General features: G+C 37.4%; 1 protein-coding gene across 3 annotated transcripts in view; it reads right to left on the minus strand.

Annotated features, from left to right (window-relative positions):
* Positions 1-18,908, minus strand: part of ANAPC1 (anaphase promoting complex subunit 1) — a 108,489-nt gene that overhangs the window by 71,154 nt on the left and 18,427 nt on the right. For all 3 annotated transcript variants that reach the window (XM_055327481.1, XM_055327479.1, XM_055327480.1), the window contains exons 14-20: positions 16,167-16,301; positions 12,545-12,685; positions 11,746-11,806; positions 9,610-9,797; positions 4,580-4,654; positions 2,144-2,412; positions 813-904 (exon numbers count right to left, since the gene is read on the minus strand). In XM_055327481.1, coding sequence (XP_055183456.1) covers positions 813-904; positions 2,144-2,412; positions 4,580-4,654; positions 9,610-9,797; positions 11,746-11,806; positions 12,545-12,685; positions 16,167-16,301 — 961 coding nt within the window. The remainder of the gene's footprint in view (positions 1-812; positions 905-2,143; positions 2,413-4,579; positions 4,655-9,609; positions 9,798-11,745; positions 11,807-12,544; positions 12,686-16,166; positions 16,302-18,908) is intronic.

Genomic DNA, 18,908 nt, shown 5'->3' on the forward strand with positions numbered 1-18,908 from the left:
GCCACAGAAAATAACAAACTATATTATAATATGTAGCATCTAAATGACTACTATTTTATCCATCCTGGATGGAAATTTAGCAAATTCTTGTACTCAAGCCATATAAAGAATCTAACCAAAATACTGCCCTAATCCTAAAGGCAAGAAAACAAGAGACATCTAGGACTCTCCTCTAACCATTGGGCCCTGACCCTGAGTTCCTGTAGCTCAAGGTCTAAGGCCGTAGAGTGGTGATCGAAATGTTCTATACCTGAACTATCCAATATGGCAACTACTGCCCCATGTGGCTATTTACTACCTGAAATGTAAACTTGAATTTTCTATATAAATTAATTTAAATAATACATAGTTGTTAGCTACTATCAGACAGGTCTAGAAGAAAGCATCCTTAGCACTTGGGGATGGGTAAAATTTTTCCCACACACTGAAGAAGTTAATGTTATCTCTTACTATAAGTCAGAGAGCAAACACTACAAACTGAAATCTACCGGTGGAAAGAAACCACTTCCAACTTAGAGACTAAAGGTAAGAAATACAGTGCTATTCACCAAGAAAGATACAACCAAATGTCACTCACTGTTTAGAAAATCTTTAATGGACAGCATGGGTAGCTCAGTGGTTGAGCATTTGCCTTTGGCTCAGGTCGTGATCCTGAGGTCCTAGGATTGAGTCCCACATCGGGCTCCCCACAGGGAGCCTGCTTCTCCCTCTGCCTATGTCACTGCCCTCTCTATCTGTGTCTCTCATGAATAAATGAAATCTTAAAGAAAAAGAAAAAGAAAAAGAAAATTTTTAATGGCACAAACACGTACCTTGATCAATTGTGCACACTTGTCCAGTAGTTCTGACAAGTGTTGGGAAATCTCTATAGTAATGATCTACGTAAGGTTCCAATTTTAAATCCCTAAAACAGTAAGAGCATATAAAAAAGAAATCGTAAGTATTAAAGCATTTCCCTCACAAAATTAGGATTCATCGGTTCAATTTTTCAATTTAAACTTTTAAGAAAAAAGATCATCAAATCTAGAATCTTTTTATTCTATTTTTGGACCTTGAAGTGCCCTATTGGGCAACCCAAACTCCTTTTGCTAGATAAATTTTATGGGGTTAAAACTAGTTTCTCCTCTATTATTTGTTAGTTTTGTGATCTTCAGCAAGTTATCTCTATGAACCTCAGTATTTTCTTCTAGAAAATAGGAAAATTTCTATTCACTCACTCAGAAGTTTTAAAAATTAAATAAGATATATGTGTTAATACCTTAAAACACGTAATACCTAAAAAAATACCTAAAAAATGGAATTTCAGAAAGCCATAATGATTAGAGTTTGGAAGTCATTTCGTAACAAAAGAATTTTCATGACAGTAATGATTTGTCATAAGAGAAACTGATCATCAATTAAAATGGTCACACCTCAGAAGAGAATTTAAGTCTTGAGGAAGATCACAGAAATTAGAAAATGTTCTACAATCTTAATTCAGTGGTTGACATTTTAATTCAAATTCAATTTTCTTTATCACTAAGGCTCAATAAAGGCTGAAACAACACCTAAATATGACCTTCAGAATTCAGGGCCAAACAGATTCTTACTCTGGATACACTAAAAAAGCCTCAAAGGCAGAGACAACGACAGATTGAGACAACAAAAACACAGCAAAAAGAATCCTCAGCTAGCAAATACTACTCATGTTCATAGAAACAAACTTAGATAAGTTTCATCATCATTAATACAGGGATCATAATAGCTACAATTCATATATGTAAACTATGATTATGTTAACTATACCTCCTCTTTGAATTTAGGTATTACTGCAAAACAGTAGGTGTTACAGAACTTTCGCAATAGCACAGCCAAGTCACCTTGTCAAAATGAAGAGCTGAGAAGGTTGGTCACCACCGTTGTTTAACACACTTCTGTGACTTCCCACTGATCTTAGGACAAAGATTAAGAACCCCATAACAGCCCACAAGGCCTTTATATAGCCAGTACCTTCAAACATTTCTGTGATTTATAGAAAATATTCTGATTTTCTGAAAAGGTAGAGTTCATAAATTTATTTACAAGGTTCCTATATGATATTCATGGCTGAGATCAGGTCATCTAAGGACTTCTTGGTAGTTACTAGTCTACAAACAAGATTTACCTTGCCAACTGAACAAGAAGGCCAACAAGTGAACGAATTCCTTCTCCCATTAGAGTATTCAACTTAAGCTCCTCATAGATAAGGTGAAGAACAAAAAATATTGCAGGTATATGAGTAAAAAGAAGTGTAGAAGAATCCAGAATGAGATTCTGTGAAAAATCCTCATCCTTCATTTGTGAAACTTCCAAAGGACTTAAACATAAAGATCTATTCAAAAGATGAGACTCAACATTCTGGTGGTAGTCTGAATTTAGTAAATACTCCCAGTCCTGAGAAAAATAAAGAAGATATTAATTTTTTAAATAATGCCCCCTTGTAATGTCATCATTAGAACAATTTAAGTTTCATTTTCACATTAAGTTGAAAAAACAATCACAATACCTAAAAATCAGATCCCCATATCAAATTAGCTAGGCAATTTCCAGATGCCAACAATAGACACTAAGATAAACCACTTCAAAACCCATTTGAAAAATTTTACTTATGCCCTATTAGGAAAAAGATTGGGGGAAGAATCCAACTACTTATAGAGAGAATGAGAAAGAAAACTAAAATTATCCTAGGTGATATCTTATTAAGCCAAAAGTAAAGAATAACAGGTCATAAGTATAGATGGGCAAGTTTAGTGACTAATATATTTATCTGTGTTTTGGTAAGGAGAAAAGTCTACTTGTATCTAGTTAGTACATTTATCTATGTTTATAAGATGCTGGGGCTAGCAATTACAATCTAATCATCAACTGAATTTTATATTCACACTGATTGTCCTCCATTTTCCAAGTATTGAGTCTGTTTTGGCTTCTGTTTTGATTTACTGTATTGTATTGAGAGAATATGGTTTACGCTATTTTCAGGTCTTGGAATTTTCTAACACTTTTGAAAGGTTTACTAGTGTGTTATTCTAACTTAAAATCTCTTGGAACAGATAAAGAAAAAACAAACCATAAAACATTGGCAAGAAGAGTAACTAAAATTTTTAAAAATCTGTTCATCAAGAGACTATTAAGCCATATACTAAGAGAAAACATACAACAAAGAACTCATACTCAGAGTATATAAAGAACTTCTGTAGTTCAAGGAGTATTTTTAAAAATCCAATTAAAAAATTGTAAAAGGTGGGCAGCCCGGGTGGCTCAGCAGTTTAGCACCGCCTTCAGCCCAGGGTGTGATCCTGGAGACCCGGGATTGAGTCCCACGTCAGGCTCCCTGCATGGAGCCTGCTTCTCCCTCTGCCTGTGTTTCTGCCTCTCTCTCTGTGTGTGTGTGTGTGTCTCTCATGAATAAATAAATAAAATCTTTAAAAAATATAAAAATAAAAATTAAATAAAAATAAAAAACTGTAAAAGGTTTGAGCAGAAACTTGACAAAAAGATACGTAAGTAGCTAATAAGCACATAAAGAAGTGTCTAATATCATTAGTCATGAGGAAAAGGCAAATTAAAACCTAAGAGTAACTACTTTATACAAACTCAAATGATTTAAATGAAAAAGATTGACAACAGCTAATGCTGGCCAAAATGAACAAGAGGAACTCTCATATATCACTGGTCAGAGTGTAAGGTAGTACAATGAGTTTGTGAACCAGCAATGACCTAACAATTTCACTGCTAGGTATTTACGCAAATGAAAATATATGTCCACAAACACTTGTCACTGAATACGGATGGCAGCTTTATTCATAATAGTAAAATAATGGAAATGGCATAGGTATCGTATCCATCAGCAGAAAAATGTATAAACAAACTATAGTATATTCATCCTACTCAGCAATAAAAGGCACAAACTGCTGACATCTGCAATGCCTGGGATGAATCTCAAAAACAAGCTAAATCAAAGAAACCTTATACGAACAATTCTGTACCACATTATTTCATATATAACAAGTTCTACAACAGGCAAAAATAACATATAGTTATAGAACTGAAATCAATGACTGCTTCAAGAACAGAGGAAGGGAAGGAAGAAATGATTAAAAATGGCACGTGGAAATTTTATGGAATAATGGATAGGTTTTGTGTTTTGGGGTGTGGGTTACCTAAGTGTTTGATCAAACTATAAACTTCAGATCTTGAGCATTTCATTTATGTAAATTATACCTCAATTTTTAAAAATTTCTTTGAACTCCTTAAGAATATACCCATAGAATCTAATATGATTGAGAACCTAAAACCAGAGGATTAATTAGCAATAAAACATCTATCATCCAAACTCAAATCATGCAGCATTATGTATATTCAGTAATTTTTAAATGATTATTAAAGACAAAAGTAAATAAATAACCACAAAAAACATAACACATCCAACTTTCAAAATAAATACTATTCAGTATTAAAATAAAGGATGTTAGAAATACAAATCAACAAGGGTACCACTTCTGCAGACTCTAGTACAAGCACCACAAATTAATTTATAGTAGCAAGAAATAATAATGCTTACATCATCAGATCCTGTCTCAGAAGGCCTCGCTTTTTTGGGTGCAATGACTGGGGAAAGTGATCCCTCAAAGTCAAACTGAAAGACAATCCCAAAAAAGACAAAATCATATAAATTTATCAGTCAACTGGTCAACTTAAAGAATTCAGGTATCAGTTCCATCAATTACCGAAACTAAGGTAAGTCACCAACACTCATTTTTTCATCTGGAAAATATGGTAGGAATACTTTTCTTCTCAGGTCACTGTGAAGAAGAAATGAAATCATATATGGAAAGCACCTAGTACAGTGCCTTGGCTCACAGGCACTGGAATGGTGGTTTCCTTTCCTTCCTGACTTCTGTGATGACACAGATCGCCACTACTTTAGTAAAACAAGAACCATTAGCCATATCCCAAATACACTAAGTACAACCCAATGTTAGCCAAATGTCAGAACCAAGTAGACATTTATGTAGAGTTTACATAATAGACTCTAGTAGACAGGCTAACAATTCTATGACAGAGACCGATAGCTACTCTTCAAAGAGTTCTCCTCTTTCTCCTGGACCCACAGCCAGGCTTTATATCCCTGCCTCCCTCTGAGTTATGTACGGCTCTATGACAGTGTGACTATAAATGAAAGTAGATGTTACCACTTCCATGCCCTGTTCATGAAAAACTCATGTGTGTGCTCCTTCAATCTCTTTCTCCTTTGTACCTGACTGGATGGAGTCAACCCCAGGGTAATCTTTGAAGCCTCATGTTGAAGATGGCAGATGCTCCATCAGCCTGGATCTGTAATAACTGTGCAGCCTGTTTACCTCCTAAGTACTGTTACATGAGGAAGACCTACATTTTTATTGTGTGAGTCATTACATCTTTTGAGGATTTTCCATTATAATTAGCCTATCCTAACTAATCTTATTCAGTTTCCCCCTGCATCACCTTTGCCGCCTCTGCTACTTCACATGGGCACTAAACTAACAATTAATCAACCATAAGTCCATGAATGGCAATGGCTACTTTCCTACGCTTTATTTATAATATAATAAAGTTTTTATAAAACTTACATATTTATCAATCAATCTCACTCATATGAAAGTTGATTTCTGGGATGCCTGGGTGGCTCAGCGGTTTAGCGCCTGCCTTTGGCCCAGGGCGCAATCCCGGAGTCCCAGGATCGAGTCCCGCATTGGGCTCCCGGCACGGAGCCCGCTTCTCCCTCTGCCTGTGTCTCTACCTCTCTCTCCTCTCTCTATGACTATCATGAATAAATAATTTTTAAAAATTAAAAAAAAAAAAAAAGAAAGTTGATTTCTATATAAAAACTAAACATAGGGCAGCCCGGGTGGCTCGGCGGTTTAGCACTGCCTTGGCCCAGGGCATGATCCTAGAGACCCGGGATCAAGTCCCACGTCGGGCTCCCTGCATGGAGCCTGCTTCTCCTTCTGCCTGTGTCTCTGCTTCTCTTTCTCTCTCATGAATAAATAAATAAAATCTTTAAAAAAAAAAAAAGTAAACATAGCAAAAAAGTAATTTTAATGTGCTGAATATTTAAATGTCATATTTAAATATTAAATGTAAAATGGAATAAAGTAGTTTTTAGAACTGAGTAATTTTAAAACTGATCAAGAGAAAAGGTTTTCTTGTGAAGCATTCAAAGAAAACACAGTCCAGTTCACACACAATACTATCAAAAAAGAAAATGACAAGAGTACAATCAAAGCAACAAATCCATTTGTTAGCTATTTTACCTTCAACCAAAATTTAGCACATGCTAACATGCCTATATATACACATTCTCTCTCACACACATTCTAAATGTCATAAAGAATGTTCCTGCTATGGCTATCACATTTATAAGACCTGGAGTTACGAAAAACAACAGAAATTATCTGATACAGATACTCTTTGTGGCATATATGGATCTATCTTATTTTCATTATTTTAATATTCTGCAAGCTACCCAACCCTCTTATATGCTTTTGTAGATCCCTGACCTTTATCACAACCTGATATAAAATACTTACCTGCCTTCTCCTGAGACTGTCAATTCCGTGAGAGAAACTACCCTGCCTGATGCAAATCTGAAAAGCCTGGCATCACACACCTGTGTGGGACTTGAGCCCAATGTGGGACTTGATCCCAAGACCCCAGGATCATGACCTGAGCCAAAGGCAGACACTCAACCACTGAGCCACCCAGGCGCCCTCTCTACCCATTTAAATGAAAACCAAAAAAGGATATATTTGAAGAAAACAAAATGAAAATCATTTGCCACTGAAGACCATTTCATCCTGAGCTTTGATGTAGGAACCAAAGTATAGCAAGAGATTTATTATGCAGTTCTATAAATAAATGTAAAAGCAACTCAGCCTCAGGACTGATTTCCTCATTCCTTCTTTTAAAACTATTATCCAATAAATAAGTAAGAGAGCCACATTTTACAAAAGAAAAAATGGTGGCTGCTCAGTCTTCCCCATAATATGAAAACCTAAGAGGGCCCTGGATCTCTGCTAGAGAATGGAGCACAACAACCTGTATTCATCAGCAAGTTCCACAGCAGAATAACACACAAACTGCAAAAAGCTGAAGCATTATAGAAATCCTTAGTTTCTAATAAGGCTCAATTTCTTCATATTTAAATGAAGAATGGGAAAATATGGAATAAAGTAGCTTTCATGCAACTGTTTAAAATTTTATAAAATTATCTCTATTTTCCCAGGAAGGTTTTTCTCAAGGAAATTTCAGAGGGAAATGCTTTCATATGATCAACACAAATTCTTAAAATAATATCTCATTCAGATGCAAAAGGGTGTTCATTCAACAAATTCACTGAACATCCATCTATGCCAAGCACTACTGTAGGGCCTAGGGATAGAAAACAAAACTAAACAAAAATTCATGCTTAGATATAATGCTGTATATTTAATTACACAAAAAGAAAAATAAAACAGGTAAAGGGGATAAAAAGCATGGGAAGAGGTAACAATTCCACTGGAATGAACAGTGCATGCTGCACTGAGGTGCTATCTGAAAAAGGCCTAAGCTTCTCTTATCTAGGGGAAGGCTTTTCCTCCAGAGTTAATAAATAGCAAGTGCAAAGACCCTGAGGCAGGAACATGCCTGGTGTGTTCCTAGAAGAGAAACGGAAGGAGGACAGCTAGGAACAATGTGAGCAAGGCAGGGATGAGGAGATAAGATGAGAAAGGTAAGACAGGGATGGGTCACATGGCACCTTGCAGGTTTCTGGCTTTTACTCTGGGAAGGGAAGATACTGGAGGACTCTGAACAGAGACATGATCTGACTTTGTCAGACAGGATTACTTTGGTTGCTGGCAGAGAAAAGAATGAAACATAGACAAGGACAGGAAATGCAAGTCAAAAAATAGCAACTATAAATGACCAACGAGTGGGGCTCCTGACTCACTCATTCAGTAGAGCATCCAACTCTTAATCTCAGGGTCATGAGTTCAAGCCCTATGTTGGGTATGGAGCCTGCCTACATACGTACATACGTACATAAATAAACAAACAAACAATGAGAATATGAAAAAACCGCTCCCATTTACTTAGGAATAAGAAAAAATGAGACGCCTGGATGGCTCAGTGGTCGAGCATCTGCCTTTGGCGCAGGGTGTGATCCTGGATTCCCGGAATCAAGTCCCACATCAGGCTCCCTGCATAGAGCCTGCTTCTCCCTCTGCCTGTGTCTCTCTCTGCCTCTCTATCTCTTGTGTCTCTCATGAATAAATAAAATCTTAAAAAAAAAAAAAAAAGAAAAGAAAAATGTCTAATTTCCAAAGGTTCACCAAACCACAAATTAACATTGTAGTGAAGTGGGCACTTCTAAATGAAGCCGGTGAGAATGTCAACAGGAAACCCTTTCTGAAAATTACTTGACCTAATAATACCTCTTCTAAGGTTATATTCTTAGGAAATGACTAGAGCCTTCCTTCAAGTTATTCCTAATTAGAAAAAGTGAGAGTGATTTAACATTTTTATATAATATATAATAATAATGGTCTATTATTAGCAGTTGGTTAATGATAAAATCACATGACAGCCTATTATGAAGATGATAAAATGAGGGGTTTTTTCCTAAGAATTTTTAGTAATATTGGAACTTTTCATTTACATCGTGTTAATCTAAAAGGCAATATAAAGATGCTCAGAGTGGTTATCTGAGTAGTAGTATTTTCTTCTTAATTCTTCCATTTTCAAGATTTTCCACGGTAAGCACGTATGTTCATAATGAAGAAAAAAATGATTTTTTAAATGGATTTGCTAGTATAAGACTAAAATGTACAGACAGGTACAGCTGAATTACCCAGACAAACGTTAAGTGTATTCTAGAGGAATTTCTTCAGAGTGACCCAAGCAAGGTTGCCCTGGGAGTCATCTCTAGAGCCAAAAGGAATCACCAATACTTAAGACACTACTCTGCTGGTTTTGTAAATCACTTGTTAAGGACCTCTAAGAAAGCTTCTGGAGTGGAGGGTTAGGAATATACCTCTGCATCATTAGCAGAGTAGATACTTAGGCTAAAGCCCTCTAAATCGCCCTCAAATCAAACCTTCCTCCCCACAGACCAAGTAATTTGTGTGCGAAAACAGTCTGGGCTGAAGAGAACAACAGTAAGCCATCAATCAGAAGACCTAGTCTAGGCCCTGTTTTGAGCAAGTTACCAGTCTGTGATCTCTCTGTGACTCATTTTCTTCATTAATAAAACCAAGATGATTACTACTAATCCTAGCATAACCTGCAGTCATTTTACAAAGATGAAATGAGAAATTATAATCAAAACATGCTTTCCCATGTTATAAAACTCAATTATTATAATTAGTAGTAAAATGTTATTATTAAATATTAAATGACATGTGATTTACCATAGAGATAGAATAAGCCTTAGTATTGTATCATTTTGTTGATTAAGGTATACCTTTCAGTAAACTGATCCATTATATACTCTAAATACTGTACTACCAATTATGCAAACATTACATTGGTAACACAAGAATAACTCAGAAAAAAGAAATTATATGTACTTACATTTCGGGTCCATGCTAAGCGGTCTGTGTTATAACCCATCATGTTCATGAGACAAGTCACAAATAAATTCCATTCGGAATGATAACTGGGTCCTCCTGGAGCACTGTGGACACTGTACCACTTAACAAGCATCTGAACAGCTATTTCCTTTGGCAGGATAAACTTAATTGCTTGCAAACATGTTTGCACTATTAAAAGCAAAGATTAATTTTAGTATGCTTCCCATATTTCCATTTTTCCCCTTTTAATAAGAAAGATTTTCTAACTTCTGTGTAAAGGCCATTTACTCTGAAAAGAGAACTATCATTACGGAGCCAGGAGGATGCAAGCATTCCCTGCCGATCATTTGAAACTTAAACCACTACTGAATTCAACACGGCTTGTAGGAGGTCTCAGGCAGGTTTCCACTCATTGATTCTGGATCAGAAATAAGACAACCCATAGTCCACCTTACCTGAGATAGAACTGATTTATACCCACTGCTCCAGCAATTACTATTAGCATCCCATTTTACTCTCAAAAATATTCTAGTTTGGACAATAAACTAAAGGTCATTCTATCAAAAATATACAATGCCTACATGAATAAATTCATACAAAATACTGCTGAAATACTTCAGTAAATATGTAATATTCAATATATGCAACCTCAAATAGCAAATGCTTAACTATTGCTAAAAGATGTTCTCAGTGAGTTAACATTCCTGTTAACTAAAATTTTACAACTTTTATTTCTGACACCATTCACTTTTTATTTCTGACACCATTCACTTCTTATTTCTGACACCATATAAATGTTTTACATGCTCTTGTCTCAAATGGATCAGCCAATACTACATAACTGTTACCTTCCTTAATGACTCAGTGCCATTGTAGAAATAGCAGTCACAGAGCTACACTGTCAGGCTACTGTCCTAAAGAGGCCTGGGTCTGCTTTTTATAGTAAGTGGTCCCAAACTAAAATGTTTTTGTATTCTCACATCTTCTCTTTGGAGGATTCTCTTCTTCCCTTCCCACTGCCACTGTCACCAGGCCCATCCTCAGCAGCACATCCTTTCTCTCATCAATTTGCTATGTGTGTACACATATAGCAAAGATTAGAGTCAAATAGAATAAATGTTAGAAAACTAAAAAACCAAGTTTGTCATGATTGAATCCAAAATAAGTGTAAACCAGATACTGCTTGAGGGGCCGAGGAATGCTTTATACATAAAGGACAGAAATTTATGTGACTTCTATTTGATGAGAGTAAGACTTTTTTCCGTTTTCATTTATTTTATTTAATCCATTATTTGTTTTTATATATTTTGTTCAGGCTTATACTTCTAAGGTACATGGCTTTGAAATTATTGGCTAAACACCTTTTAGAAAAGCAAGGTATCTCTATACCTACTCACAGCATCATTTTACCACACCAAGAAAGATATTTCCTAAAATGGAAAAGTCATTCTACCCTACTTATCAAATTCCAGAAATCACATAATCTACCAATGCTTTGCTTTGCCACTTAGATTTTGAAACAAATAGATTTGTGAATTTCCTTATACATTCTTAACTTACTACAATTGTTGACAAATCTTTTCAAATTAAAGTTTTCTTTACTATTCTCTATTCAGAAATATTTTCCACCTAGTATTTCCCAAATTGTTTCAATAATTTCAGCAGACTCTAATTTTATTGAAATACACCTGATTGTATTTTGGCTGCAATATTAAGTTTTATTCAATTAAGGCAATTATGTTAATTTCTCAATTTATCTAACAATTGAGAGATTCATTGTATGATTAAAACCCATCACATATGCCAAAAACTATTTTAGTTGCGTAGGCTTCCTTGTTTCTCAGATTTTCTTGCAAGAGGCATGTCCATATATTATGATCTCACCGCACAGCATTCTTCAACATAAGATATCTCAGGGAAACAGAACTAGCATATCTTCCAAGTATACCCCTAGCCTTTGAGCACACATGGAGTAGACAATAAAAAGAGCTCCCCAGCTCTTCACAGCCTCTCTGCAATCCCATGGCTTCAAATACAACAGATTTTTTAAAATCCCAATTACTACTGTAAATCAGCAAATAGCACAAATCTTAACAATCTGAGAATAAATGGAAGTGAGGTCTGACCTCAATCATACCTAATTCAGAGGTGGCAATTTCAGGAATAGTGATCCTAACCATGGACCCATTACTCAATTCCTAAGGAAAAGAATGGAAATAAACAAGAGCAAGTAAACAGAATTTGTGCATTTTAAGTCTTTGAATGTCTTAAAAATGGCTATGCTTTACAAGACTGTCAAAGCAAAATTCAATAAAATAAATGAAAAACAATTATTTTTCAACTGGAAGTAAATACTTTCAAATTTCAGAAACTATAAATGTGCTTATTTAAAAAAAATTTCCAGAAGTTGTTTTAATGAATGTCTAATTTTCATACAGACACGAAGAGTCACCAGCACTAAAAAAAGATCAACTTCTAATGAAAAGACAAAAATCCTGTCAATATGAAATTCAACTGTAACAAGATTTGTTTTCAGTAATTTTTTAATAATAAAGCAACTGTAGAAAAGTTAAGCAGAATTAGGGGGCGCCTAGGTGGCTCAGCCAGTTAAGCATCTGCTTTGGCTCAAGTCATAGTCCCGGGGTCCTGGGATGGAGCTCCATGTTGGACTCTGTTCAGCAGGGAGCTTGCTTCTCCCTTTCCCTCTACCCTTCCCTTTTGTTTGTGCTGGCACGCTGCTCTCTCTCTCAAATTAATAAAATCTTTTTAAAAATTTTTCTAAAGTAAAATAGTACCCAAAAAATGACACATTGCAAGAGATTTTAAACATCATGAAAACTATTTTTCATTTTTCAGACAAAATTCTGCTTTCTGACAAATTTGATAGTCATATTTCTTAGAGAACTACCTTATCTTTTAAAAATAAATATACGTACCAGAGTTACTCTGTTACAGACAGGGTCTCTTATAGAATGAATATAAGTTCCAAGCTGCTGAAAGGTACAATCCTCATTATAGAGAGAATCATGAAGTTTTGAAGAATCCCTCAGTTCTGGAACTGGGGAGAACAGAACCACCTGTAAAAAGTCATATATACAACACATATGAAATATTTTTTGATGAATTATGGTTAAAGAAATCTCTTTTTGTACATAATCTAACAACTGTACGTAATGATTTAATCATTCTTCTCTGGATGTGATGAAGTACCTTACAGCAGACCAAGACCCTCACCTAAAGCAACTAGAAGAGGCCAGTAATATAGCAAAACCTCTGATCAATAGCACTGGAAAGCCATGGAACAACCTAAACCCGAGGGGCCAAGATCTAGGAAAGAAAGAAGGGCGTCATAGGGAGGTGGCCGGAAATTCTTACACTGCTTTTCCTGGTCTTGGCATGTGCAATATTTGATGGGGATTTGGAAGGGAACACGGATACACTGAGTGTACAAGGAAAGCCACCGTTAAGAAGAAGAAGACTTCCGGCAATCTTACAGAGCTAGACACATAAACTATAACTTGAGGCAGCCAAGGTAGAGATGACTCAAGGATCTTAAGACCCCAGAGAAAGGAGAGTAATGAGAAAGAAAAGAAACAAGATTAAGATAAGCACATAGTGGTATTTCCCCTATAGGCAATTGTTATGTTCTGAAAACATGAGAACATTTACGTGCTTGACTGTAGATATGCAAACAAAAAACTTAAATGGTCTTAGTTACTATTTACATGTAGATGCTTCCAGTTTTAGATCCAGTCCTAACCACTGACTCTTTCTGTATTCCCAAATTCAAATTATAGGGCATCTCTTAAGTAAATATCTTGTCGACATTGCCAGCCCATCAAGTATAAGATTATTTATTATGTTTTAGCTTCTCCTCCCACAGATGCCACAAAAAACTGAGCTCCACTGGTCCTGAATCTTAGTTGCATAATCAACCAGAAGCATAGAAAGCCACTGGCCAATGTGTAATACTATAATCTTGTGATCCCGTGGCTACCAGTCCTGGGTTAATGGAATTCTAAAAAAGTTAGGAACCATTTTACTTTTTTTTTTTCCATTTTCCATTTTAAAGCACAAAAATTCTTCCAAATTACACAAAACCCTGACACTTCTCCAGCTCCCATTTGAAAGTTCTTCAAATGTCCTGACTTAAAGGGAAAGAACTCAATGCTGCACATATTTAAAAAATAAAACCAGGGCCTAGACATTGATCAATACAATCAACTGCTTGCACCAATCTCCACTTTCAACTTCCCCTCAACATCTGCATTCAAATGTCTCAAATACAGAACTCTTTTCTCCAGGATTCCTAACTTGGTATGCATGGGTATCCACCTAGCTTGCTCAGAGAACTCTGAGCCTTGTTACCCACACTTCTTTCTCCCAGCACAGCACAAAACCAATCAGCTACAGACTCTGCCATTTCCAATTCTCCAGACCTCTCGTGTCATTCCCCTCCTTTCCAATTTGTTGCCATAACTCAGATCCCCTTCGCATCTCTTGAATTAACACAGAAAACACTTGGAATCTCTTAGGTCTAAGTCCCAAGATATACATCTAAAACACAGAGCCTGAGCGGCCCCGGTGGCACAGCGGCTTATTAGCGCCACCTGCAGCCTGAGGTGTGATCCTGGGGACCCGGGATCAAGTCCCATGTCAAGCTCCCTGCATGGAGCCTGCTTCTCCCTCTGCCTGTGTCTCTGCCTCTCTTTCTCTCTGTGTCTCTCATGAATAAATAAATAAATCTTTAAAAAATAAATAAAACACAGAGCCTACCATTTGTAACTCCAACCTCAAAATCCTGTAATGTTCTGTTGATAGCATTTAGAATAAAAACCTTTTCATCCTCTCTGCCTTTAAGAACATGTTAGTAAGAGTATAAATCCCAGCTCTAACACTTACTAGCTATATGACTTTATACAAGCAACCTTCTTATACCTCCATGTACCCATTCATAAAATGGGAAGCAGTATCTTCCCAACAAAGCCATTCTAAGGGATTAAATGAGTTAATACAAATGAAACACTTGGAATAGTGCCTAGCACATAGAAAACATTCAAAAACAAGATATTGTCACCGATTCCCTGCCCTGTCCCACCCAACAGGCTACTTGTACTTTTACAAGCGTTCATTCACTCCACAACCTTGAGTCTTATATGCTACAAAATGGAAATATAAATATGTGTAAGAAATGTTCTGTACTTACCTGCTTTCACACCTATTTCCCATGTGATTCCTCTCTGCCCCAAATCCCCCTTTCTATCTACAGACAGCCTACTATCCTGAAGGTCTACACCAAGTCAGACAAGCCCTTCAGACATGAGCCTCTGGTTCTGCTACATCAACCCATCAGGATATATCTTCCTATCAGTGGATCTGCTGTGGTACTCTCTGTTCCTCATTCGTAAGTCTTAATAGTCTATCTTAAATTATAACTTCTCATGTAGACAATACATCTGTTCCACCCAAATCAATTAGGAAGTTCCTAGATGAAAAAGAATGTATCATTCTCATCTCTGTAATACCTTACGCATCACAAGGGAGGTCAATACGTTCACTGAACTATTTGTTTTGAAAATATGTATACCCTACAAGTATTAGCTAACTTCCAACTCTGTAATTTTTTTAATATTTATTTATTTGTTTGTTTATTATAGACAGAGAGAGAGGCAGAGACACAGGAGGAGGGAGAAGCAGGCTCCATGCCGGGAGCCCAACATGGGACTCGATCCCGGAACCCCAGGATCACACCCTGGGCCAAAGGCAGGCACCAAACCGCTGAGCCACCCAGCAATCCCCCAACTCTGTCATTTTTAAAACAGAAAAGAGTTAACCATGGGAAGAACTAATATTTGAACCAAACTTCTTTAAAACACTAGTACATTTTTAAAATTTTACTTACTTTATTTTTTATTTCTTTATTTAAATTAAATTAACATATAATACATTATTAATTTCAGAAAGAGTTTAGTGATTCATCAATCTTATATAATACCCAGTGCTCATTATATTATGTGCCCTCTTTAAGTCCATCACCCAGGTTCCCAACCACCCCAACCCCCCTCCCCTCCACCAATCTTCCTTTTGTTTCCTATGCTTAAGAGTTTCTAGGGGCAGCCTGGGTGGCTCAGTGGTTTAGTGCCACCTTCAGCCCAGAACATGATCCTGGAAACCCGAGATAGAGTCCCACATCGGGCTTCCTGTGTGGAGCCTGCTTCTCCCTCTGCCTGTGTCTCTGCCTCTTTCTCTCTGTGTCTCTAGTGAATAAATAAAATCTTTCTTTAAAAAAAAAAAAAAAAAAGAGTCTCTAATTTTGGGGTCCCCTGATGGCTTAGTTGATTAAGGTCTGCCTTCGGCTCGGGTCATGATCCCAGGGTCCTGGGATGGAGCCCCACATTGGCCTCCTGGTTCAATGGAGAGCCTGCTTCTTGCTCTGCCCCTCCCCACTGCTCATGTTCTCTATCCTCTTGCTTGCTATCTCAAATAAATAAAATCTAAAAAAAATTAAAAAAAAAAAGAGTCTCTAATTTTTTTGACAATACCTAATTCATTACTCACCTCATCCAAGGATCCAAGTAGTTTACTAAGAGGTTTAGGAGTACTGACACTGTCAAGTGGAGTGCTGGGCCGAGGCATCGTGTTAGACATTGTCAGGGAAGGAGCTGGCAGTCCAGGAATAAAAACCTTTCCCACCTTTAAGCAATACAAAGATGCAGAAAAAAAATATTGGCTTTAATACATCATAACCTTAAATAAAATGTTATAGCACATAAGCATTAATTTCTTTTGATATTCCAAATTTTAAATAAGCTTTGAAATATTCCAAACACATCTAAAAAACGAAAAGAATTAACATTTTATTAATTCCAACCATCCAACTACAAATGTCTTGGTATAATTTCTCTTGGTTTGATTCCTTCTCTTCATTACTAAAGACTTATTTCTGGCAGGAAAGTAGGTGAATGCTAATACAGTCACAAAATTCCATGTATCATGCGTTTTCCTACCATATTAGTGGTATAAACAGCAGAGACATTAAGCTTTCAGAGACTATAAGCAACAATCTTGTTAACAATATCTCCAGAGAGAATGAACATCAATTACCTTCACGGGGCTAAAAAAAAAAAAAATAAATGAGACTGACTGATGCTCCAGAAATTAAATCCCAATATAATCCAAACTACTCTTGAGCTTATAATCTGCCTTCTTCCCTCATAAACTCTCAAATATTTCTTCCTCAAGAAACTTTATATAAATTCTTCATTAAAAGAGTGAGTTGAGGGATCCCTGGGTGGCAGAGCGGTTTGGCGCCTGCCTTTGGCCCAGGGCGCGATCCTGGAGACCCGGGATCGAATCCCACATCGGGCTCCCGGTGCATGGAGCCTGCTTCTCCCTCTGCCTGTGTCTCTGCCTCTCTCTCTCTCTCTCTCTCTCTCTCTCTCTCTCTCTCTCTGTGACTATCATAAATAAATAAAAAATCAAAAAAATTAAAAAAAAAAATAAAAAAAATAAAAAGAGTGAGTTGACAACCCATGCTAACCACCCCTTATTTTGGCTATCTGTGGGGTTTTCAGGAGAAACACAACAAAGGTTCACACCCACACAAGCTGAAAACTCCCGAGAAGACTCAAAGGAAATACTCAGAACTCAAGTGAAATTCTAACAAAATCCATATTTATGTCCATATACTACCCAAAAGCTAATAAAATTACAAAAGGTACCCAAATAAAATCCTCAGGATTAGAAAACAAAATGAGGGGATCCCTGGGTGGCGCAGCGGTTTGGCGCCTGCCTTTGGCCCAGGGCGCGATCCTGGAGACCCGGGATCGAATCCCACGTCGGGCTCCCAGTGCATGGAGCCTGCTTCTCCCTCTGCCTATGTCTCTGCCTTGTCTCTGCCTCTCTCTCTCTCTCTGTGTGTGACTATCATAAATAAATAATTTAAAAAAATTAAAAAAGAAAGAAAACAAAATGAGAGAGAAAACCAGTATATATAAAGTTCTTAAAAAGCTAGAGACCTCCAGTTAACAAAAATATGGAGTAAATACATCTCATTCTATTCCTCCCACTATTTACAATAGAATCTGTACAGATTTTATAATGCAATGCAAGACTCTGAAAGGTGAGGAAAAGAAGACACTGGCTAGGGACACGAGAACCAAGAATGAACCTATGATGAATTCCCTAGGTCTTTTTGTTTCTTTCACTTTTCCGTAACAGGCCTTGAGCTCTCAAAGGGCCTGCAACCCAGAAATGGCCACAGGTACAAACCAAGAGAAACTCTGCTCTTCTTTTTTTCTTTGACAGAGAAAGAGAGGGAAAATGTGTGCACGTGTGCACATAAGCACAAACAGGGAGAGCAGCAGCCAGGAGAGAGAGAGAAGCAGGCTCCCTGAGGAGGAGGGAGCCTGATGCAGGGCTTGATCCCAGGGCCCTGAGATCATGATCTGAGCCAAAGGCAGGCACTTAACCAACTGAGCCACTCAGATGCCCCGGAAACCTTGTTCTTTTTAGACAAAGTGTCAGAAAAAGAGGAACCAAGCAAGACAGACATCTTCACCATACCTGCCCCATTCCAGGAAACACTAAGAAAAAAAAAGCCATAGTCCTCAGTTTCCTCTGGAGCTATAGTCTGGAAACTACAGACAGAGTTCTATCATTCCCCTTTTGAGAAGTAGGTGGCATCCCTCCCTGAGCATAGGGACTGTGGGCCAAGCTTGTTTTGCACAGCTGCCCTGCAGTAACTAGGTGGTATCTCCTCCCCTCATCAGGCACTGCAGGTACAAAGACTATGGACAGAGTGTTGCTGTTTTCATTGCCAAGAGGCAGTGCCTCTAAACCTCCCAATGGTGTACAAAAACTATGAAGGGGGAGGAACACTGTCTTTCATCCTTACTCTACAACAATAAGGCAGCATACCTCTCCCCTTCTAACCTCTACAGAAATTATTGGTGGAGTACTGTGTTCCACCCCCACCATGCAATAACAAGGCAGTAAGCCCTCCCTGTCCCATTTAGGGAGTGAGATGAAGAATAGAAAGGAAGTAAGTAGAGAAAAGGATTTCTTAAATATGTGTATAAAATCCTGGGCAGGGATCCCTGGGTGGCGCAGCGGTTTGGCGCCTGCCTTTGGCCTAGGGCGTGATCCTGGAGACCCGGGATCGAATCCCACGTCGGGCTCCCGGTGCATGGAGCCTGCTTCTCCCTCTGCCTGTGTCTCTGCGCCTCTCTCTCTCTGTGGGACTATCATAAATAAATAAAAATTTAAAAAAAAAAAAAAATCCTGGGCAGGCCTCTGAGT

This window comes from Nyctereutes procyonoides, unplaced genomic scaffold (assembly GCF_905146905.1).
Source record: "Nyctereutes procyonoides isolate TBG_1078 unplaced genomic scaffold, NYPRO_anot_genome, whole genome shotgun sequence".
In the NCBI taxonomy this organism is placed as follows: domain Eukaryota; kingdom Metazoa; phylum Chordata; class Mammalia; order Carnivora; family Canidae; genus Nyctereutes; species Nyctereutes procyonoides.